The 24,485-nt window shown below is 34.1% G+C and overlaps 2 protein-coding genes across 3 annotated transcripts in view; one reads left to right on the forward strand and one right to left on the reverse strand.

Annotated features, from left to right (window-relative positions):
- PARPBP (PARP1 binding protein) overlaps window positions 1-22,305 on the forward strand; it is a 64,939-nt gene extending 42,634 nt beyond the window's left edge. For both annotated transcript variants that reach the window (XM_028121671.2, XM_028121672.2), the window contains 4 exons: window positions 693-871; window positions 2,788-2,869; window positions 19,054-19,189; window positions 19,876-22,305. In XM_028121671.2, coding sequence (XP_027977472.1) covers window positions 693-871; window positions 2,788-2,869; window positions 19,054-19,189; window positions 19,876-20,213 — 735 coding nt within the window. In that variant the 3' untranslated portion in view covers window positions 20,214-22,305. The remainder of the gene's footprint in view (window positions 1-692; window positions 872-2,787; window positions 2,870-19,053; window positions 19,190-19,875) is intronic.
- Window positions 20,890-21,687, reverse strand: PMCH (pro-melanin concentrating hormone). Its single transcript, XM_028121676.2, has 2 exons — window positions 21,439-21,687; window positions 20,890-21,096 (listed from the first exon to the last, which is right to left on the reverse strand). Exons 1-2 carry the CDS (start codon window positions 21,685-21,687, stop codon window positions 20,890-20,892), a joined length of 456 nt encoding a protein of 151 aa, XP_027977477.1.
- Window positions 22,306-24,485: the final 2,180 nt, after the last annotated feature.

A 24,485-nucleotide genomic window follows, 5' to 3' on the forward strand; every position in this document is an offset into this window, starting at 1 on the left:
GTACTTATCAATGGATTACTGAATGAATGAATGTCAACTCATTTTTAATTATTGCATTTGAATAGATATTTTTTTAAGACTTTATTTATTTACTAGAGAGAGAGAGAGAGAGAGAGCATGAGCTGGGGGAGAGGCAAGTGGAGAGGGAGAGGCAGACTCCCCACCAACCAGGGAGCCTGATGTGGGGCTCAATCCTAGGACCCTGGGTTCATGACCCAAGCCTAAGGCAGACGCCTAACCAACCAAGCTACCCAGGTGCCCTGCATTTGAGTAGATCTTTACAACCATCTACGGGGTTGGTATTCACATCAACAGAACCCCATCTCTCTTTGGTATATAAGAAAGAAAAAATACACAGGGAGGCTAAGTAAGTCATGAGGCCAGCTAGGGTCACATAGTTAAATAGTTACTAAATTTTCTGACTTAAAGCTAGATGTTATTTGAGCAGAACCAATATCTTTCTGTGATGATACTATTTTCTGTATTTTTTTGTGCTTTGGGAAGGTGATAAGACTGATTTAGTATGACTTGAGGGAGAAATATTTCATGCCTTAAAGCCATTTCGCATGGTTGAGTTTTTATAACTTAAACAACAGGAAGAGGAGAACAGCAGCACAAGAAATGGAAAAGAATGGCTGATTGCCCCAACTTTGGTGATTGTTACATTTACTTAATAGTATTTTTTGTTCTAGCCAAAATCTTATGCCATAAACCATGGCACTGCATACTGTGGCAGAGATACTGTGAAAACTTTACTAGTTCTTTTGGATGAAGAAGCAGCCAGTATGCCTACCAAAAACAAAGCAGAGCTTTTATATGACGATGAAAACACAATTCATCATAATGGAACTTCTATTCTTACACTTTTTAGGTAAGTAATGTGGAAGTGATATGTATGTGAATGTTAACTCTAGTCTATAAAGGGAATTTAAAAAAAAAAAAACCACCTCATTGATTAAAAAGAAATACATTATGGTAAGAAACTTGGAGACTACAGAAAGTGTGAAGAGAGAAAACAAAAGTTAAAGGGAGATTGAACATTTGAATGTGGGGAAGTTTTTATAAAAACAGTATTTTGTGAGAATATGACCGGTATTTTTGTTTTTATTTTTTTGTGCTTGTGTTTTGCTTTGGAAATATTTTATTTCCTTTGCTGTGTAAGTCAAAAACTTTGGTGACTGCTTTCATTTATATTATCTCAGCCCTCATGACATCTTTCAGTAATAGCCCCACTTGATAAGTAAAAAATTAGACACTTGAGAGACAGAGATTAAGTAATTTGCCTAAGAGAGTACAGTTAGCAAACAGCAAAAGTGTCATGCTCCAAAGCTTAAGGTCTGTCCTCCAAGTATGGTGCTGCTCTTCATGAGAACAGGAGAGAGCATATACACCAGACTTACATTGGAATTGACATCTGTTGATTCTTCCTTTTATGAAGAAAAATACTTACCAAAGTAGTTTTAGTATTCTGTGCAAGATATTGATACGCTCCAGTTTTAACAACAACTAGGTCAAACATTGAGTAGGTTTGGTGATATTTTGCATTAATAAACATTCATTTATAGAAACATGTAAAGTTTTAGAACAGCAATTTTAAATTTTATTTAGTACATTGTGGATAAACTTTATAAAGTCATCCTACTTGTTGCTCTCTTCTATTTTTCTTTTCTCTTTAAAGAGAAACTTTGCAATGGTCTGTCATACACGTTGTCCTCCAAGTTATTTAAATCTCTTCACCAGCTTTCAATGATTATGCTTTAATATTTGGGCATGATATAATTCACCCATGTTCTACTTCAAAAGTGTTCAATATTTTCCTAACAACGAAAACTTATTTTATCAATGATTTACGAAAAAAGTGGAAAGAAAATGAATCTTTGTGTTTCTTCTTTTACCTTCTGTTTAACAAAGTTTGCTTTTTAGGTAAAACATAAATGATTAAATTTTCTCTCAGAGTCAATTCTACCATTTTTTAAAGAGAAAGTTATTTTGTTTATAGAATTTTATTAAACAAAATCAATCCCTACATCCATTTTAAAGAAGTATTTTTCTCAACCATGTGGCCAAAAATATTTCAATTGTTTACAGTTACCTTAGCATTTGCAATTGTCATTGTGGACACAAGTGCCAATTCATGGTAAAGTGAATTTTTTTCGTGGTCTGCATTGAAATGATAAAATTAAGGACAATGTAGTATATGAATATAAGTCAATGTAAGGTTATAAACTAGTGGTTCTTAGAATAGACTCTCCTTTATTCTTATATAACAGTCTTTTGAGTTAAAGAGGTTATGACTCTGGCTCTGCTAAGCCAGAAAGGAATTTATTGAGGAATCCAGGTTTGTCTGGCTCCAAAGCTCCAGTGTTTCTTTCTCCATTGTACCTTCTTTGACCGTCCTATTTCTAAACTGTATTTTTCTCTTGAATTCCCCTGCTGCAGCACTTGTCCTTTTTTATTTTAAATTTTAGTTGTGTGGATATCTTACTTCCTTAGGCTTCATGATGCCTGAATTCAGGGCAGTGAATGAATCTACTTTCTATCCTTCATAATATCTTATACAGTGCCTCACATTTTTTAGAAACTCAAATATGTAGTGACTGAATTAATTAACTTAGCAAATTATTAATATTTAGAACTCTCAATAGTAATACTGACACTTTTATGCAGTATTATAAACAACTAGATTTAGTTGTCTTTTTATTTTATTACTGCTTTTGGGTAAGGGAGGGGGAAAAACAAGTTAACAAGCTACTCTTGTTCATACATTTTTGCTTTTTTTGGACTTAGATCTCCCACACAAGTGAATAATTCATCAGTGAAACCCCTAAGAGAACGCATCCGTAAGTCAATGCAAGAGAAAAAAATTAAGGTATAGTTTACTGTCATAAAAATGATAAAAATGGTTTTATTTGTAGAAGAAATATAGCAACCTGAACTGGATATTATAAATATACATTGTATATGGAACAATAGGAATAAAATGGAAAATGAGTTATGACACTGACATATAGAAACTTTACTTTTATACAATCTTGGCTAATTAGTCTTTGGCTTATTCCATTTGCTGGACCTAAAATAAAGAAAGGAATAAGCACTTGATATTGTAAGTGTTCAATAAATATCTATTCAGTGAATGAAGGGGAAAATAAGCCATGATTTTCACATTTACATTTCTCAATTTTAAACTGAATCTTGAGAGACTATATAAATTCCATTTTGTTCCTGTCTGAAGACATGTGGCAGAATATCATTGATTGTAGATTAAGACAAAAAGAACATTTCACATTGTTGATTGACTAGAGCTATTCTTTATATTTTTATATCTTTATTTGATTTGAACTAATTTTCCTGTCCTCATTTCAAACATTTGTGCCTGTAAGGAGCCAATAATATGTTTTTTAAGTGTTTAAAATTTTCTTGGCCTTATTTTTCAAAAAGAAACTTGGTCTTAACTCATTCGGCATACGTTTATTGAGCATCTACTATGTGCTAGATATAGATACTCTTCTATGGTTGGAAATTCATTCATTTGTTCAACAAAATTTTCATGTAAAATTTACAATTGCCTTAAATTATCAAACAGTTGTTCATCTTGATACAACTTTGAGAACTCTATTTTGTATGCTCTTTATATTCCCATTTGGAAAGTTAGCCCCAATTAGCAGAACTCTTAGTTATCATCTGTTTCATATCCAAAACCCATTTAGTTTATATTAATAAATCTTGTCTTTCTTTTGGTTATTTTTAGTTGTCAGTACTTAATACCTGTGGAATATATCAAAGTGTTTTATACAATTTTTCTATGAGTAAAATTTGTTAATCCTTTGTTATATTACATAAGTACTTATAGTCAAGGCATAAGATCTTTTTTAAAAAAAATCCATTCTTTGGACTTTATTATAAGCAGAAATGTAATGTGTAAATCCTTTAATTTTTTTCCCTGCTATGGATACTGACAAACTTTAATTTTTTCATTTAAAGATCATTGGGATAATACCCTCTAGTTCCACCAATGTCATTGCAAATGGCAAGATTTCATTTTTTTCTTGATGGCTGAGTAATATTCCATTGTATATATATACACCACATCTTTATCCATTCATCTCTTGTTGGACATCTGGGCTCTTTTCATATTTTGAACTAGAGGGTCTTATGCTAAGGGAAATAAATCAATGAGAGAAAGACAGTTATCATATATTTCACTCATGTATGGAATTTAAGAAACAAAACAGAGGAGCATAGAGGAAGAGAGGGAAAAATAAAACAAGATGTAATTAGAGAGGGAGACAAACCATAAGAGACTCTTAACCATAGGAAATAAACTGAGGGTTGCTGTAGGGGAGGGGGATGGGAGAATGGGGTAACGGGGTGATGGGCATTAAAGAGGGCACATGATGTAATGAGCACTGGGTGTTATATGCAACTGATGGATCACTGAACTCTACCTCTGAAACTAATAATACACTATATGTTAATTAATTGAATTTAAATTAAAAAGGATCATTGGGGTATTTTGTTAGAATTAAGTAAATCAAAATGAAAAAGTATTTGAAGAATAAGAAGGTTGTTTTTTTTTTTTTAGAAACTGCTAAGAGTCAGCTAATTACTGTAAAATGTATAGACATATTTAGGAAGTTTTGGGAAGTAGAGGAGAGATTATCTAATACAGTCTCATTTACAGATGTGGAGACCAAAATCCTGAGAAAACACCTTATCCAAGATCTCATAACTACAATGAAATGTTTTATGCCAGTGTGCAAAGCCATGGTTAAATACTAATGAGATTATAATTACATTGCTTCCATTACCTAATAGTGGAGCTGGCTTAGTCTACTTGGCTCTGACACTAAAATGGCAATAGAGGAAGGAATCGGTGTTTATGATTGTATTTTACTGTATAGTGGTCTTTATAAAAGCAAAGTGTGAAAATAATTGGTTTAGCCAGGTATACAGCTGAGCCATAGTCAGCTAAAGTATTTTGTTGGAATAACAAAAAATATTACTAATATTTACTACTAAGTAACTATGGAAAAGTAGTTTAACAGCTTTTTGTCTTATTATCTGGTTACTTTTGATCTTTTTGCATATAGTTCTTTTTTTTAGTCATGGAAAGATTATATGATCTACAGTTGAAATAGTGTCTTGGAAAGAGGACTTCAAAAATAGTAAATACTAGGGAGGGGCACCTGGGTGGCTCAGTCGTTAAGCGTCTGCCTTCAGTTCAGGTCATGATCTCAGGGTCCTGGGATCGAGCCCCACATCACGCTCCCTGCTCCACGGGAAGCCTGCTTCTCCCTCTCCCACTCCCCCTGCTTGTGTTCCCTCTCTCGCTGTGTCTCTATCTGTCAAAAAATAAATAAAATCTTAAAAAAAAGAAAATATTAGGGAACTTAGAATTTTGATGTTGTAAATGGTAATTGTGAAGTATCATGTCATTATTATATGGGGCAAATTAACTTTTCTTAGATTTTAGTTTCTCATTTATAAATAAAAACAGACACCCCTCTGATCACAAAATCTTGTGAAACCATATTCATTTTAAGTCCTCGAGTTTTATCTCCTACTATTAATTATTAGGAAACTTGTCCATGACAGTCAAATAAACTCCCCTGTGATAGAAATCAGAAGGTTCTTCCTGAACCTTCATGGTTTTGATAGGAACCTTTAGAGAAAGTTTACATCCCATTCCCCACGCCCCCCATTCCAAGCAGTTTATACAAGTATCCTCATACCTCTTTCTTTTTTAAAATTTTTTTAAATTAACAAATAACGTATTATTTGTTTCAGGGGTACAGGTCTGTGATTCATCAGTCTTACACAATTCACAGCCTCACCATAGCACATACCCTCCCAGTGTCCATCACCCAGCCACCCCATCCCTCCCACACCCCACCACTCAGGCAACCCTCAGTTTGTTTCCTGAGATTAAGAGTCTCTTATGGTTTGTTTCCCTCTCTGGTTCATCTTGTTTCATTTTTCTCTTCCTTCCCCTATGATCCTCTGTCTTGTTTCTCAAATTCCTCATATCAGTGAGGTCATATGATACTTGTCTTTCTCTGATTGACTTATTTCGCTTAGCATAATACTCTCTAACTCCATCACATCTTAGCAAATGTCAAGATTTCATTTTTTGATGGCTGTGTAATATTCCATTGTGTGTGTGTGTGTGTGTGTGTGTGTGTATATATATATATGTATATATACATATACCCCACATCTTCTTTATCCATTCATCTGTTGATGGACATCTAAGCTGTTTGCATAGTTTGGCTATTGTCTCATACCTCTTAAAAGATTTTCAAGAAGATACCTCCTTATATCCCTGTAAATTAATTAGTTTTATTCCTTACACTTTGGTTTAGCAGTATTTTGCACATCGGGCACAACTGAAAAGTCACATGTACAGGCCTTTTCTTTATTCTGAGTGTAATGTTTTTGCCCATATACATACAATTATACACAGAATAATCAGGATTAACTGATTAAGTAGCTTAAGTGAACTGATCAGGAAAATACTGGATCTTTAAAACATGGTGTAGCTGGGACAGTGAAAATTAGGGCTCAGGTAGTGTGAAAAATAGACTGGCTATATCTCTGGTACCTTTGTAAGCAGTCAGGCAGTCCAATGCTTATGGTATTAGAAAATTCTTAATTAGATATCCAAGTTTAACATTTAGAGTCTTAGAAAACTCTGAGTATATCCAAATTAAAATGGTAGATTGAGCTTAACTCATAGAATTTCTCTCCCCTTAAAATGTCTATAAAGTAGTAACAACTAGCAAAAACATTCACCAAGAACAAGCAATGAAGAATAATGCAATTAGATACAATAACTTCAAAAATGATGGCCAAGGAAAGAAACTGAAGATTTCGGAGGGAAGAGGCACAGCATGACTTAGTGACTTAATATAGCCCCAGTCCCTGGATACTCTACTAGTGAGTTGACAAATTCTGAGAATTATAACTAATACTTCCCAAACTGAGGAGCCACCTAAGTGTGTGTATTCTTTTTTTTTCCCCCTTGTCAGAGAAATAGTAGAAGTGGCAATTAGATAGTAATGTGGCTTAAATGTGAAAAATGAACCCTGGAACTTATACACTTACACAAATGAAGCCTCCAGTATCACATAATGAAATGGGGAAGTTATCCAAATGATTCCCTTCCATTTGAATGAGATATGGTGGCTAAGTAGAGGGAGTAAACCTTCTTATAGTACATATAATGTATAATAAACTCTTAGGAGAGAGTGTAGAACCCAGAAATATTTTCAAACTCTTTCCTTGGCTGAACGCTACTTCTGCCTCCACCACTCCTCAGGCTACTGAAAAATGAGGTCTAACAGAAAGTATGCAGCCTTCAAAATGTAACTGAGGAGAAAATAAAATGCTCTCAGATAAGGAGGGAACAGAATCAAGAAATCACTCACAGACTTGGAGGCTTCTGTGTTGAACTAGGATATAGTAGGTCATGGCAGAATACCATTTCTGCTACAATAACAAAATAAAAAGCAGATAAATAGGTGAGAATATATTTTAAAGACATAGAAAAGCTATGTAAGCAAAGCAGTTTAAGTAAACTAAAAATCTGGGGCGGATAAAGTCCTTCTGAGGTGAGCAGCTTATTATCAGCTGCTTTCTTCCCTGGGATTATTTACCAGTTTTAGGTATGAGCCAAGGATTGATGCTGGCCCACGTAAAAGACCTCTACTGAGGGAAAGAGGAACCAACAAATATTGTGGGTATCTTGAGGCACTGGCAACAATTTGGAAACTTTAGGAGCCCTGAATTCACGGTTATTTTTACCTATTGCACATATGCTGGATTTTGAAACTGAGTGGGAGGCTAAGAAGCTTCAATTTGGTAAACTAAAATCACCTATGCTCTTGAGATTGCTAGAATACAAGGCTCTGCTTGAGGAGTGGGATCTGCCCTCAACACATGGCTGTCTCCTTTCACATATTTGTCATATTCGGAAATGAAGTAAGATGGGAGGCCAAAGAGCATAGGTCCGAGACGATAGAAATCCACAAAGTTCTTGACTGAAAGCATGGGAGGGTCATTCCCAAGGAAGAGATAAGAACCAGAAGTCAAAATGTAATTGATGACAAGTGCAACCTAGCTCTTAGTCAGCTCAGTCCCTGACTGCATTGAAGTTATTAGCCCTTTGCTATGTCTGCTTAATAGAAACAAAGGAAACCCTTCTAGATAGAAGAAGGTTCTTCATCTGGAGCCTCTACAGTTTCTTTATACAGTGCCCAGCATGAAATAAAAAATATACTGGACATGAAAAGAGATAGGAAGATTTGTCTTTTAATTAAGAGAGAAAACTAACAATAGTGGTAGACTTACAAAAATCCAGATATTTGAATTAGCTGATGAGGAATTAAAAATTTTTCAACATGTAAAAGTAATTATAGGAAAAGACAGGCAAAATAGATGAAAAATTGGGGAATTCCAGCAGAGAATTAAAATCTGTAAAACTGTATAGATATTCCAGAACTGTAAAAACATCTAAAATTAAGAACTTATTACATGAGCTTAATAGAAACTGGACAGAGCATTAGGTGGCAAACCTGGACTTGAAGATGGGTCATTAGAAAAATTAGAAAAAGTCTAACATGTGCCTAATTAGAGTCCCAGAATGAGAGGAGAAAATAGGGAAGAAATGGTATCTCTAGAGGATATAATGATTGTAATTTTTTTCCAAAGCTTAATTGGTTCTTTTACATCAGGTGGTAGAAGACATGGGGAACAGATGTGAGGTCTTTTTTACTAATATAAAGTTGCATATGGGTTCCAATATTACAGACCCAGCAAACAAAAAAATGTCCCAGAGTCCTTTGAGAATCCATTTGCAGCACATAAAAGTGCCACAGGATGGGGCGCCTGGGTGATTCAGTTGGTTAGGCATCTGCCTTCGACTCAGGTCATGATCTCGGGGTCCTGGGATTGAGCCTCACATCAGGCTCCCTGCTCAGCGGTGAGTCTGCTTCTCCATCTCCCTCTGCACACCCCCTACCCCCCGGCTCGTGTGCCCACTCTTGCTTTATCTCAAATAAATAAATAAAATCTTAAAAAAATGCCATAGGGTATAGATGATAAAGCTTTGTTCTAGAATAGTGCTCTCCAGTAGAACTTTCTATGGAAATGTTCTGTAACTGTGCTAACACACGTGGCTATCAAGCACTTGAAATGTGGCCATTGCAACTGAGGCAGTGAATTTTTTTTTAAATATATTTTTTTAAATTTTTATTTATTTTTTTTTTCGAGAGAGAATGAGAGGGGTGAGGGTCAGAGGGAGAAGCAGACTCCCCGCTAAGCAGGGAGCCCGATGTGCAACTTGATCCAGGGACTCCACGATCATGACCTGAGCCGAAGGCAGTCGCTTAACCAACTGAGCCACCCAGGTGCCCCTGAGGCAGTGGATTTTTAATTTTATTTAATTTTAATTGATGAATGACATGTGGCTAGCATATTAAAACAGTTGCAGTTCTGGTAGATTAGAGATACCTACAAAAGGAATAATGGGAGACCAATGAGTAGAGGAAATGGTGCTCTGACTGTGCGAGATGAGAGTAAGATTTAAATAGGCAGAGAGAATGGAAGAGGGACTTCCAAGCTGAGCAAATAACCTGATGAAAGTATTAGATTATATCACTCGTATAGACTATATATTGGGTAGTTGTACAAAATAAGTGAATAAATAGTGTGGGTCAAGTTTAAGGAAAATATGGCTTTTGTGGTTTTAAGGAACAGTTATTTTTTATAGGGCTTTTTGTAAGGATATATGCATGAGAACCTGAGAAAGGTGGATTATTTAAGAACTTTAAAGGGCCGGTGGATATAATGGGGCTTAAGGATTCAGCTGCATGATTCTCAGTACCCAAATGTGATTTAGGTTTTCTCTGTGTGTATGCATCTCTCTTGTTCTTTACCAAATGGTTTCACCACTCTGTTGAACAGAGTAGAGTTTACTTTGTACATGTTTTTCTGTCTCAAAGCTTTTGTTCTCGGGGTGATTTAGCTATTCTTTGCCAGTCTACTTCTCTCATTTCTGTATTTATCAGATGGTTTCCTTTCTCTCTATTAAAGAGTAGAATCCATTCTGGAAATCTTTTTTCTTCCTCCAAGCCTTTGCTTCCTCATGTCTGTGTTCCCTCATGCCTTCCTCTTGCATATATCTGTTATAGTCTTAAAATTTTACGTAATTGATTCATTCAGCAAATATGTATCAAGTGCCTCCTGGGCTCTGTCCTAGGCACTGGAGATACATCAGTGAACAAAACAGACAAAAACGCCTGCCCTCTTGGACAAGTCTTCCCCAGGTATTTGTGGGGCTGGGGTACAAGAATTTAAACAGAAGTCCTTGGCCCATCCCTACACCCCCTTTCAACCCTTGTTCTGTTCCACACCCTTAGAGGTGTGCACACTCTATTCCCCATAACCCTCGCCATAAATAGTCAGCCCTTGAGCCTACAGGAAGAGGCCAGCGCAAGTTCAGTAAGGAGGGGAGGGCCACAGGAAGGCTAGAGCGGGTCACCACCAGTTGCCAGACTAAGGGTTTTGTTCGTGGAGCTTACATTTTAGTTGGGAGAGGCAAATAATGAACAAAATGAACAAGTGAATTATGTGGAACATTAGAAGGTGCTGTGGAGTGAAATAAAGCTGGGGAAGGGAGTTAGGAGAGTGTGTTCCTGTGTGTGTGTTTTGGTTTTAGATAGCATGCTCAGTAGAGGTCTCTTTGAGAAGGTGACATTTAGCAAAGACTTTAAGAGAGTGAGCACATTTTTTCATTATGATGGAGATGGGATGTTTTTATTAGACTGAACTAAAGTTGAATTCATTGGGCTGAGATAAGGAAGTTGGTATTTATTGAGTACCTACTAAGTGTCAAGTGTTATATTAGACATATTATATCCTTCATCCCAGTTAATCCTTGTTCAATTCTAGAAGGCATCATTTTCTAGATCTTATAGTTAATAAGTAAAAGAGCAAGGATTTGTATTCAGGTATAAGACTTCAAAGACTTTATGCTGTTTCCAAAGAGTAAATAAAGGCATAGTAACTATAGTGAAGAGTCATAAAAAAAGTAATGCTACTATTTAGGTTGAAAAAATTATCTTTCTGCTATTTAACAAAATAAATGAAATTTCACTGATGAAGAAATGAATTATTTGATATATTTACAATCCATATTCCATGAAGGGTAGCAAATCTGTTCTTTTGAAAAGATAATAATGTGGGGAGCCTGGGTGGCTCAGTCAGTTAAGCGTCTGCCTTCGGCTCAGTCATGATCCCAGGGTCCTGGGATCAAGCCCCACATCGGGCTCTCTGCTCAGCAGGGAGTCTGCTTCTACCTCTCCCTCTCCCTCTGTGCTCTCTCTCTCTCTCTCTCTCTCTCAAATAAATAAATAAAATCTTTAAAAAAAAGAAAATAATGTAAGAATGAAAAGATAAATTTAGAATATTTATTTTCAGTTCCATATTTAAGAAGTATGTTGAGAATAATCTCCTTTTTCAAACTTGTTGATATATTGATCAGCCTAACGAGGCTTAACACTTTCATTATCTTATTAATGTAGCTAACTCCAGGAATGACTGTGACTTTACACTATTTTGACTCATTTGTTTTAATTTAACTGGAGTCAGGCTTTCCTGTGTGAAGTACTATTTTCCTCAAACTGGGAACCTACTAATAATTCTAATTTAAAAAGAGCTTGTGGCAAAAGGACTTTTCCAATTCTTGGCAAGTTTGAAGTCCATTGCAATTTTACTGTGGATAGAAATCTTTCCAAAGGGGAGAAATCACTCTACAAAGGAAAAGGTTCAATCCTTTTCTCTCATGTGACTTGAACATAAAATGATTTTAACAGCCATGTATGAATCTGGACATTATTCTTAGTTGTTTAGTACTTCAAAAGCACTTTCAAGAGGGAATTGTTTTGCTTGTTTGTGATTCCAAATCAAATACACAGAGAGATTTGGAAGATTTGCAACAGGAAGTAATCTCAGTTCTATGTAGCCACTAATCCTGTGCAGAAAAATTCAACTTTTATGAACAAAGGAAAAGCAATCTCTTTTAAGTTATAAATAAAAGCCAGCGCAGCTTGTATTGTTTTAATAACTAAAATGAAGATGCTGATTATAAGTTCAGTTTTTGAGTTGCATTCCTAGAATAATTTTAGAGGGGCCGGGTCCTGAGGAATCTATTATAACAGATTTCTTACTCCAGAAAAACTGTCTTCATAGATATTATTACATTAATTAATTGCATGGTATCTACATGGATCTCTAGAACTTATATAGTCCTTTCAAATTTTTAACTTTATTTAATTCTGACAGTTTTGTGAGATAAATATTATTCCCATTTATGTGTGGATAAGTGAGAGAGGTTCAGAGGTTTACCCGAAATCATCTAGTTTATAAGTGATAAGGCCAGTATTAGAAGGCAGGTTTTTTAACTGCAAATCTGCTGCCTTTTCCATCATATCATTGTCTTTTTGTGCTAATCTTTTTAGCCAGGTATCACATTGTTGACTGAAGTCAGGTTCTTGATCAGTGAAAATCTCTAGGTCTTTTTCATATGTTGCTTTTAAGTCAGGTTTTCCTCACCCTCATCTGTAATTGATATTTTGAACTTAAATACAGGACTTTGTTTATCCTCACTCATTTTTATCTTATTGTTTTCTACTTATGGTTCTAGCTTTCTGACATCTTTTCAATCTTGAGTCTGTTATCCAATTTATTATTTCTTCCAGCTGTGTGTCAACAGCAGATTTTGTAAGTGGAATGTCTTTGTAATTATAGGAACCATCTTAGTAATCTCTTTAGTATTCTATGTGCATATAGTTGGAATTAATAAGTCATAAATGATAAAAGATTTGTGTACAGGGCAGGGAAAAGAAAACTCATATATAATCTTTTACAAAAAGAAAAAAATACCTTCAATGTAACTATTCAGTTATTTCTTTTTTTTCTGAATAAATTTTGGAATTTAGTTAATACTGGTGTACAATTTTTATGAACAACATCAGTAACAACAAAAAGTCTCTTGCAACAATATAGGTGGTTATTGATAAAAACTATGAACAGGGTGTTAAATTAGGGAAGAAAGGAGTGTAACAGACATAACAAAAGGCAAATGAGCAAGCTTAAATTTGATAGGAACAAATTCAAGGTACATAGGTACAAAATATAAGAATTAAAAATTATAACCAAGAATCCTGGAGAAATTTCAATTTTTTAAATAGAATTAGCATAAATCTGAAAAATTTGAATGACTGTAAAATATTTGTGGGCAGTAAAGTTGAGGGGTGAGTTAATTATACATTTGTCAAACACACAGAATGTACAACACTGAGAGTGAAACTTAATGAAATTATGAACTTTGGGATAATAATGTACCATGCATTTGAGCACGTGAAAAATATCAATGATAACTAACCCTCCTTCAATTTCCTTGTTCTTCAAGTCAGGTAAAATTAAAATATTTAAGGTTTTAGTATGCCATGCAAACAGGGGCAGCTAGTCAATTACATGCATATTTACAAATAACAAGAGTTTTACTACAAGGGATGGAAATTTTAAGCTCCTTCCTCCACAAGTGACTCAATTCTGACTACTCTTGTAGTGCTACATTCCCAGTAAAGAGAGGGTTATTAATTTGATTGATCAAAAATCAGTGATTGGGCCACAGTGAGTAGTGGACATTCCTTATTTTGTGTTAATAGGAGTGACACAGAAAATGGCTATTTAGAAAGTTCTGAATCACACTTATAATGAAACTTTGTGTGTTTAATTGCACTGTTTTGTTTCTTATTTTAAAGAGTATGTGACCCTAAAGTATGTGGTTCTTTAGGTCAATTTCTTTTACAATACCACCCACGTCTTTTTGTATCACATAACTTTCATCTTTAATCATTTTCAAAGCTCTCAGAAAAACAATTTGAGATAAATGTAATAAATTATAAGATAGAAATTTTCAATGTCAAGGTATGCTATTATTTTAGTATTATAGTAATATACTTTTTTTTGCTTTTTTTAAATTTTATGTTATGTTAATCACCATACATTACATCATTAGTTTTTGATGTAGTGTTCCATGATTCATTGTTTGCGTATAACACCCAGGGCTCCATTCAGTATGTGCCCTCTTTAATACCCATCACCAGGTTAACCCATCCTGCCACCCCCCACCCCTGTAGAACCCTCAGTTTGTTTCTCAAGTCCATAGTCTCTCATGGTTCATCTCCTGCTCCGATTTCGCCCCCTTCATTTTCCCCTTCTTACTATCTTCTTTTTTTAACATATAATGTATTATTTGTTTCAGAAGTACAGGTCTGTGATTCAGCAGTCTTACACAATTCACAGCACTCACCATAGCACATACCCTCCCCAATGTCTATCACCCAGCCACCCCATGCCTCCCATCCCCCCACCACTCCAGCAACCCTCAGTTTGTTTCCTGAGATTAAGAATTCCTCATATCAGTGAGATCATATGATATATGTCTTTCTCTGACTGACTTATTTTGCTCAGCATAATACTCCAGTTCCATCCACATCGTTGCAAATGGCAAGATTTCATTCCTTTTGATGGCTGCATAATATTCCATTGAATATATGTATACCATATCTTCTTAATCCATTCATCTGTCGATGGACATCTTGGCTCTTTCCACAGTTTGGCTATTGTGGACATTGCTGCTATAAACATCGGGGTGCACGTACCCCTTTGGATCCCTACATTTGTATCTTTGAGGTAAATACCCAGTAGTGCAATTGCTGGGGGATAGGGTAGCTCTATTTTCAACTTTTTGAGGAACCTCCATACTGTTTTCCAGAGTGACTACACCAGCTTGCATTCCCACCAACAGTGTAGGAGGGTTCCCCTTTCTCCGCATCCCCGCCAACATGTCGTTTCCTGATTTGTTAATTTTAGCCATTCTGACTGGTGTGAGGTAGTATCTCATTGAAGTTTTGATTTGGATTTCCCTGATGCTGAGTGATGTTGAGCACTTTTTCATGTGTCTGTTGGCCATTTGGATGTCTTCTTTGGAAAAATGTCTGTTCATGTCTTCTGCCCATTTCTTAATTGGATTGTTTGTTCTTTGGGTGTTGAGTTTGATAAGTCCTTCATAGATTTTGGATACTAGCCCTTTATCTGATATGTCATTTGCAAATATCTTCTCCCATTCTGTCGGGTGTCTTTTGGTTTTGTTGACTGTTTCCTTTGCTGTGCAAAATCTTTTTATCTTGATGAAGTCCCAATAGTTCATTTTTGCCCTTGCTTCCCTTGCCTTTGGCAATGTTTCTAGGAAGAAGTTGCTGCGGCTGAGGTCGAAGAGGCCTGTGTTCTCCTCTAGGATTTTGACAGACTCCTGTCTCACATTTATGTCTTTCAACCATTTTGAGTCTATTTTTGTGTGTGGTGTAAGGAAATGGTCCAGTTTCATTCTTCTGCATGTGGCTGTCCAATTTTCCCAACACCATTTGTTGAAGAGACTGTCTTTTTTCCATTGGACATTCTTTCCTGCTTTGTCAAAGATTAGTTGACCATAGAGTTCAGGGTCCATTTCTGGGCTTTCTCTTCTGTTCCATTGATCTATGTGTCTGTTTTTGTGCCAGTACCATACTGTCTTGATGATGACAGCTTTGTAATAGAGCTTGAAGTCTGGAATTTTGATGCCACCAGCTTTGCTTTTCTTTTTCAACATTCCTCTGGCTATTTGGGGTCTTTTCTGGTTCCATACAAATTTTAGGATTATTTGTTCCATTTCTTTGAAAAAAGTTGATGGTATTCTGATAGGAATTGCATTAAATGTGTAGATTGCTCTAGGTAGCATTGACATCTTCACAATATTTGCTCTTCCAATCCATGAGCATGGAACGTTTTTCCATTTCTTTGTGTCTTCCTCAGTTTCTTTCATGAGTATTTTATAGTTTTCTGAGTACAGATTCTTTGCCTCTTTGGTTAGATTTATTCCTAGGTATCTTATGGTTTTGGGTGCAATTGTAAATGGGATGGACTCCTTAATTTCTCTTTCTTCTGTCTTGTTGGTGTACAGAAATGCCACTGATTTCTGTGCATTGATTTTCTATCCTGCCACTTTCCTGAATCCCTGTATGAGTTCTAGCAGTTTTGGGGTGGAGTCTTTTGGGTTTTCCACATAAAGTATCATATCATCTGCAAAGAGTGAGAGTTTGACTTCTTCTTTGCCTATTTGGATGCCTTTTATTTCTTTTTGTCATCTGATTGCTGTGGCTAGGACTTCTAATACTATGTTGAATAGCAGTGGTGATAGTGGACATCCTTGCCATGTTCCTGACCTTAGGGGGAAAGCTCTCAGTTTTTCCCCATTGAGAATGATATTCGCTGTGGGTTTTTCATAGATGGCTTTTATGATACTGAGGTATGTACCCTCTATCCCTATACTCTGAAGAGCTTTGATCAAGAAAGGATGCTGTACTTTGTCAAACGCTTTTTCTGTATCTATTGAGAGGACCATATGGTTCTTGTTCTTTCTTTTGGACGTTAAGTATCCTAAGATTACCGTTGAACTGTTGTGGTTCTTATGTTTTGAAATTTTTATAAATAATATATTTTATGGTGAATAAAGTGGTTAACTATTTCCTTTCACATCTGAATCCATTCTCAGTATTTTAAGAAACCATTGCCTTGCAATTCTGGTTTTCTGAAATTACCCTACTGTCACTGAGGCTCACAAATTTCTCTATAGGAGGCCTGAAGAGAGGAAATCTATGTAAGGAGGGCTATGACACTTATTTTGTGACTGTATTTACATAACAAGGAAAGGTTTTTACTTAGATGTTTGTCAATAATTACTAAAAATAACACAGCTTTCTAAGGATATGTTTATTTTTGCTAACCATGAGATTGAGAAAACATCAATTTTCTGTCCTAAATAATATAATTATTGTATTTTTATTTAGAAATGTTTTATTGGGGTTGCTGATGAAGGTTTTGTGGTGGGATGCTAAAGTCCTCCAAAGCACTCCCAGGTGCATTCACTCTGTCTACCAGGAAAGTGATCCCAGCCAGCCACTTAGCATTCACTTGCCTTCATGGTCTTACCATACTCTTTATAACTCATTATGGGCAATAAGTTTATAACTCTCTCTAAGCAGTAACTCTGGTGAAATGAAAGAAATGTTGTGTAATGTCACAGATAATAATAATGATAATAATAATAAAGTTAACGTCAACAGTGCTGGTTTTGCAGATAGCAATAAAAGGTCTTTGATAATGTTATTACAGTAATGACGTGATATAGTATAAACTTTATAAAGTTCGTTTTATTAACAAAATTTATTTTAATAGCTTTATCATTTGTTTTAATTCTGTTTTTATGGAATAAATAGAGTCCAGAAAGGTCTAGTTAAAACCTTTGGTTATACTTCAGGGCATCTCATGATGGAAACTGTATAATAGCAGTTGTATTCATAGAGATTCAGGAAGATATTGTGTTGTAGTCCATCATCCATAATCAAGAGCTTATTCTCTTGTACTTTTTAAAATAGTTTTTGATCGAATCATGGAACACTACATCAAAAACTAATGATGTAATGTATGGTTACTAACATAACATAAGAGAATAAAACAAAAATAAATAAATAAAAATAATAAAACCAAACATAAAAAAATAGTTTTTGATCTTTAACATTTTCACATTTTTTTCAATTTTGTGAATTTTTGTGTTTAAAATAGAAGATATCAAACTCCAATTGTCTAAATTTCCAAGCAAATTAAACATAATTTTTAGTGATCTGGGAACTAGAGCCAGAATGATATAGAACTTGATATATAAAGAATATAAAACTTGTCATCCTGGAAACATTTACTTTTTTTTTTTTAAGATTTATTTATTTATTCATTTGCAAGAGAGAGAGAGAAAGAGAACAGGTGAGACTGAAAGCGTGGGGGAGGGGCAGAGGTAAAGGGAAAGGGAGAGAAGCAGACTCCCTGCTGACCTTGGAGCCTGACCTGGAGTTCAGTCTCAAGACCCTGAGATCATGCCTTGAGCTGAAATCAAGAGTTGGGCAGTTAACCAATTGAGCCACCCAGGCGCCCCCTGGAAACACTAGCTTTTATGAAGCAACTGGATTAACCTAATTTCTTTTAAACTGTAGTCTGTGGATGTCACTGCCATTATCTTTGCTAACACCTAAGTTGGTTAATGCAATGATCCCTCTGAATGTATAATATAATATTTAAATACTGAATATGAAATATAAAATTGTTTCAGATTTTATGAACAACATATTATGAATCAGTATTTTGTAAGTAATTTCAGCATAATATAGTTATGCTTTGAAGTGTTAAATTTTTGAATTGTTGAGGTCTTCTTTATTTATTCATTTATCTGAAATTTAAACATCTACTTCTGAAAAGGATTTGACATCTCAATTTGAAGATATCTCTCCATGATAACTGAAAGTCATTACACATCAGCTCTAATTTATTGAAATTTGCATTATCCATATAGATTACTTTGTTCTGAAATTAATTTCTATCCCTAAAATGGCCACTGGTTTTATGTTTGCAGAATACATTTCCAAAACTACTTTTTTGACATCCTTTTTTGTGGTTAAGAATTAAATTTAGCTTTCTGATTTTCTCCTACTTACGATCTTTGAAGATAAACGCAAGAGTTTATTTTGAATATTTGACCATTAAATCACTTGGTCAAATCTTCCTAGAATGGTATATTTGAATTGTCTTTATTATTCTCCTAAATATGCAAGTAGTAACATATTCTGCAGTCTAAAATTGATTTTTCTAAACTGTTAAAAAGTACAAAAAGTGTGCGTAAAGCTGGTATTACTGAAAAGAACAAACATGCCAGTGTAGCAATGGATGAGTTTGTAAACTATGAAACATCAAGGGTTAACAGTTTCCAATGAATAATGGAATTTTTAAAGGAAATTTTGTATCTTGATTACCATAGAGTATATTTCTATCTGGATGAAAAAATAAATCAAAATAAATCAAATAAAATAAATTGTGTACTTTCTTCTTTCTTCCTGTTGCTAGATGAAACAAACCTTAATTAGGTCCCAGTTTGCTTGTACTTATAAAGATGACTGCACAATAAGCAAGGATAAGTGGAATGATGTTAATTCAGCATCCAAGCCTTTGTATGTACTTCACGTGGAAAATGACCTTTCTGGTAATTGAGCTTGAGTAATTAAATAACTATTTAATTCTAGTATATTAATTGTTTTTTTAAAGATTTTATTTATTTATTAGAGAGAAAGAGCGTGCACGCACATGAGAGAGAGCATGAGCAACAGGAGGGGCAGAGGGAAAAGCCAGCTCCCCCCTGAGCAGGGAGCCAATGTGTTGGCTTGATCCCAGGACACTGGGATCATGACCTGAGCAGAAGGCAGATGTTTAACCGACTGAGCCACCCAGGCTCCCCAAATTGGCTTTAACTTAAGTAAAACGACATTTTGTTTTACAAAGTATGAAATGTGAAATGTAAAGGTTTATATTTTTAAGACCTGGGTTTATTTAAAAAGTTAAATCTAGGTACACATCTAAGGAGGAATAGGACACAGTTTGATTTAACTAAATGTATTTAAGGAGTAACTTGTAGCATTTAAGGATTAAGTGTCATGCATTCAAAGAAAGTAAATATTTGTTGTTTGCAGGGATAAAAAAATGATATGGTAAAATGAAAAGTAATGTGCTAGTAATGTAGTTGTATTTGTTAATCATGTGACTTACAGCATTATGTGATTGCAAATAAAAGTTTTGAATATTCTTTAGCAATTTTTAAAGTTTATTGTAAAATTTTCACATGTAATTCTAAATATTATGTAATTTCTTTCTTCTTTTCATCTTGCATAACAGAAGGTGTAAATTCATCTGTTGGAAGGCCAACAATTGGAACAAGTTCTGGAAATGTTCCTCTGGACAGAAGTAAAAGTGAAAAAGTAACAAGAAAATCAAGTAGTCAGACAGGAAATAAAAGCTCAAAAAGGAAACAGGTGGATTTAGATGATAAAAATGATCTCTGCGATAATGGAAATGAACCAGCTCAACATAAAAATGTTAAGATACCTGAGACATCAAACAATTTCCAGAATAAATTGTGTGGCAAAGTAGCCAGAGTAGCAAAAAACAAGTGTACAGCCAAGGACAAATTGATTACTGGCCAGACAAAGTTAACTCAATTTTTTAGACTATGAATTTGTTTTTTATGTGCTTTAGATTTCTGTATATATTAAACTATTCACCAAAGCCATCTACTTAATTTTTAAGAGAGCAAGATGTAAGTTATGATTCTTTATTATATTGGTCTGAAGTGTATATAAGGTTAGTATATTAAGCATTTACAAAATACTAGTAAGTCGTAATTATGCAGAATATTCACAAAGTTTAATGCACAGATAAAGCATATCATTTAGGCTACAGATATATGTTAATAGCTGCTTTCTTTTAAGACAGACATTTAAAATAATACGTCATAGTAATGTTAAGGGCTTTTTCCCCAAAAGACAATTAAATGATTTTGTTTTCTTCAGAAAAGATGATGTGGTCCAACAGGTTTCAGACTTGCCAACAAGGTCGATAGACTCTTCCCAGCATGCACCTGAGCACTGGAGGAAAAAAAAGTTTAAATTGTTTAAAGCACTATTATTATGACACAAAATTTATTAGAAATAGAATGGATCTAATATAGCTAATTCTGAATAAATCAAAATTACAGCAACTCTTGAATGCCTTTTAATCCCACATCTTTGGCAGGGGTCACTTAACTGAACCATGGTCTTATTTGATTTTCTTAAGATTGGTTCCAAATCCAGTTAAACTCAGAGTTCTATTTTTATGGTATTAAGATACAAGAATTGAATTTTAAAAAAGCTACTCACTGTCAAAATCTCTCCTTCCTATAGGAAATTTAGCTGAGTTTTCTTCATCCCCAATTTCTCTCTTTTCTTGTGTTGATTCAGTATTCTGAATTCCATTCTCGGCTGGAAAAGCTACAGATCCTTTTAGAGCAAGATAAGGTTTTATAGCCAGATTCAGTGGCAGACCATGATTTAAGAAATTGTGTTTGGAGCCTGTGTTCTGTAAAGAAAAGGTTGATTTGTGTTTTAGCTGTCTTACTGGTAATAGAACTACAATATATTTGTATAATATTCTCATTGATCAATTTAAAGATGCTCTGCACTGTTTTGACTCTAAAAATACATTAGATACAAATTTTGGGGGAAAAAACTTTTGGATAAGAAGTGTTGTCCAGAGTGGAAGAACAACGTGGTATGTATGAAATTTCATCAGTTGTCCTAAAGAATAGTGTGACTGTTTATATATACTTCTGTTTATAAAAGTATCAATTTTACTTTCAAAAGTATCATAAAAATCATTCAGATTTCCATTGAAGAATGGATAAGTCACATTGCCACTCACCTTTGAATTTTTGTTTTCCTCATCACTCATGAAACTGCTCTCATCATTTTTATATTGTTCCAGAGAAGGAGCAACAACTGATTTTTGTGGAGTATCTTCCTTCTGAAAGTCTTTCCCCAGCCGGAATGTATTAAATACCATGTCATCTTCTAAATTTCTTATGGACTTGGATGCTGAAAGTAAAATGCCTTGAGAAAACAGAGAAAAAGTTAGGATTAATAGGTAGGAAGAGAGACTCATTTTTGCCATTCTTAGTTTGATGTTTGCATAGAGTCAAGCAAGGATCTGTAAAATGAAGAAAAATTTCTCAGTCAACCTACTTTGTAGGTGATTCCTACCTTTATATATTTTCTAACTTGAATAGAAAGCACTTCAAAGATGTAGACTTTCATCATTGGAGAAATGACTCATCAGAGGCTAACCACTTGTATAGCTGCTAATACCTACATTGTTTTGGTTTTAGTGGCATATTGTTTATTTTGAGTGCGAATTTTCTCGGAATCTGATTAAGATCCTTGGTAGAATGCTTTCTGTTGAGTAGATTATAGTCTCTTGAAAATGGATTGTTATTAAGGAAGACCATAGGACACCAGGCTCTCCATATTCTTATTGTTTTCTTTTGTATATTTTCTGATTAAGTATGATATTAAAACTAAAGTTATTTTATTTAAAGTTGATAAGGATAAAAGTGTTATTTACTTTTAATCCTGATTAAATCAAAATAATCTTCAAAAAGGATTTTCTTTCATAAATGCTCAGTTTAGTCTTTGGTGATTAAAGTATATATGCCTGTCAGTGTGAACAAAAAGTCATCCATAATATATCAAAAATTGACCTGTCAGGTGTGTTTTATCTCTGCATTTGCAAAAGGATATTATTGACATTTATTAATGAATTTAACAATTAATGAATAAAGTCCATGAAGAGAATATTTATGTGTTCCATAAATATCAATTTTGGATGAATATGTTGTATGATTCTTAATTAAACATTTCACAATAATTTCTCATTTTGACCCCACCAAGTAAGATAATACATTCTTGTAATTGTCTTCTGGTACATATGTGCAAAAATTTTTCTAGAGTATATTCCCAGGTATGGAATTTCTGAGTCATGGAATATACATGTTCAGCTTTACATATGCTAAAATGTTTACAGAATAGTAGTAGCCAATTCAAGCTCCCACCAGTGAGGTTTGACAGTTCCCATTGCTCCATGTCCTAACCAATACTTGGATATCTTATTGTCCTTTTGTATTTTTCTGATTCCCAAAGAAGTTGAGTGTCTTTTCATATGTTTATGAGCCATTTATCATTCCTCTTATATAAAATGTCTTTTAAAAAAAAATCTTTGTCCATTTTCTTTTTGTCTTTTTCATATTGATTTATGGGAGTTCTTTATATATCTTGGATATTATTCTTTGTTAGTTATATGTGTTTTAAATATTTTTTCCCACTTTGTGACTCGTCTTCTCAACCCCTTTATGGTGTCTTTTGGTGAATCAAACTGCTAAATTTTATTGTTTAAATTTCTTTTTTTTTCTCTTCATGATTAGTATTTTTGGCAGGTTATCATTTAGAAATTTTTTCCCAACCATTTGATGTTTACATTTAAATTCTTAATTCATCTGAAATTTTGTGTATGATGTAGAATAGAGATACAATTTTACTTTTTCCAAATATCCTCACACATTTCCTGAATAATTCGTCCTGACTCCACTAATCTGCACTGACTTCTCTGCAGTATATCAACTTTCTGTGTACATGTGGGTCTCTTTTTGAACTCTTATTTCACTGCCAAATCTTCAGTCTTAATTGTTATAATTTTAAAATAATTTTTGATACCTGGTAGGTCAGGTTTTCCAGCCCCCTGTTCACCCATCAGTTTTTCTTCTACAGCAGTTCCTTGACTATTCTTGTCCATTTTTTTCATATAAATCTTAATATCAGCTTTTCAAGTTCTGTGAACAACTTTGGTGGGGTTTTGAAGGCAATAGTATTGATTCTATAGATTAATTTTGGAGGGCAATTGACACTTTTAAGATAATTCATTTTCTTATGCATGAACATGGTACTTTTCCATATTTATTTAGATTTTTTAACCTTTTAATAACATTTACTATTTTCTTCATAAAGTTCTTACATTTTTTTTGTTGAAAGTTATAATTTTTTATAATTATAATTAAGCTATTTTAGTTACTGTAAATGGTATCTTTAAAAAATTTACCTTTTCTAACATTATTGCTGGCTGTACATGTGCAGTTGGCTTTTGTGTAGTGCTCTTATATACAAAATACTTTCTAAATTCTTTTTAATTCCAAATAGTTGATAAGTGTATTAATTCTTTTGGATTTTCCATAAAGACAATTGATATAAATAATAAAATAATGGCATTTTATTTCCTCCTTCCAAGTCCTTCTATATTCGTGTGTGTGTGTGTGTGTGTCTGTCTGTCTGTGTGAGCATACACACTGATATTGACCAAACCTGCAGTAAGTGTTGGAAATGGAAATAACAGACATCTTTGCAGCATTACTGATTTTATAGAATGCTTTTAATGTTTTACCATTGAGCATGATGTTTGCTCTTGGTTTTTTATAGATATTCTTTATAACTTGCAGGATGTTCTCTTCTATTTCTGACTGATAGTTTCTATCATTAATTGTTATTGAATGTTATTGAATTCTTTTTCTGCATCTATTGAGATGATCATATCGTTTTTCTCCTTCAGTCTTTAGTAAATGAAATGAACAGATTTTTCTCATGTTAAATCAACCATGTGTTCATGAAACAAACCTTTTGAAATATAATTTGGTTCAATGTGATAATATTTGATTTAGTATATTTTGTAATTATTATCATGACTGAGATTGATATGTACTTTACCTTCCTTATGTTGCCTTTGTCTCTTTTGGCATTAAGGTTCTACTAGCTTCATAAAATGAACTGGGGAGTAAGTTTATTCCTTTTCTTTTCTCTCTTGTAAAACTATTTGAGTGTGGTGTTTTCTTGGTTGGATTTCTTTTAATGATTAATTCACTTTCTTCA

This window comes from Eumetopias jubatus, unplaced genomic scaffold (assembly GCF_037043125.1).
Source record: "Eumetopias jubatus isolate StellerSeaLion01/CBP00866 unplaced genomic scaffold, mEumJub1_p1.0 scaffold_8, whole genome shotgun sequence".
Taxonomy (NCBI): domain Eukaryota; kingdom Metazoa; phylum Chordata; class Mammalia; order Carnivora; family Otariidae; genus Eumetopias; species Eumetopias jubatus.

Coding starts and splice junctions, on each gene's coding strand:
- PMCH (XM_028121676.2), bottom strand. CDS start 21,687: ATGGCAAAAATGAGTCTCTCTTCCTACCTATTAATCCTAACTTTTTCT. Junction 21,097..21,438: donor AGGAAAACAAAAATTCAAAG/GTGAGTGGCAAT, acceptor TTTTCTTTACAG/AACACAGGCTCCAAACACAA.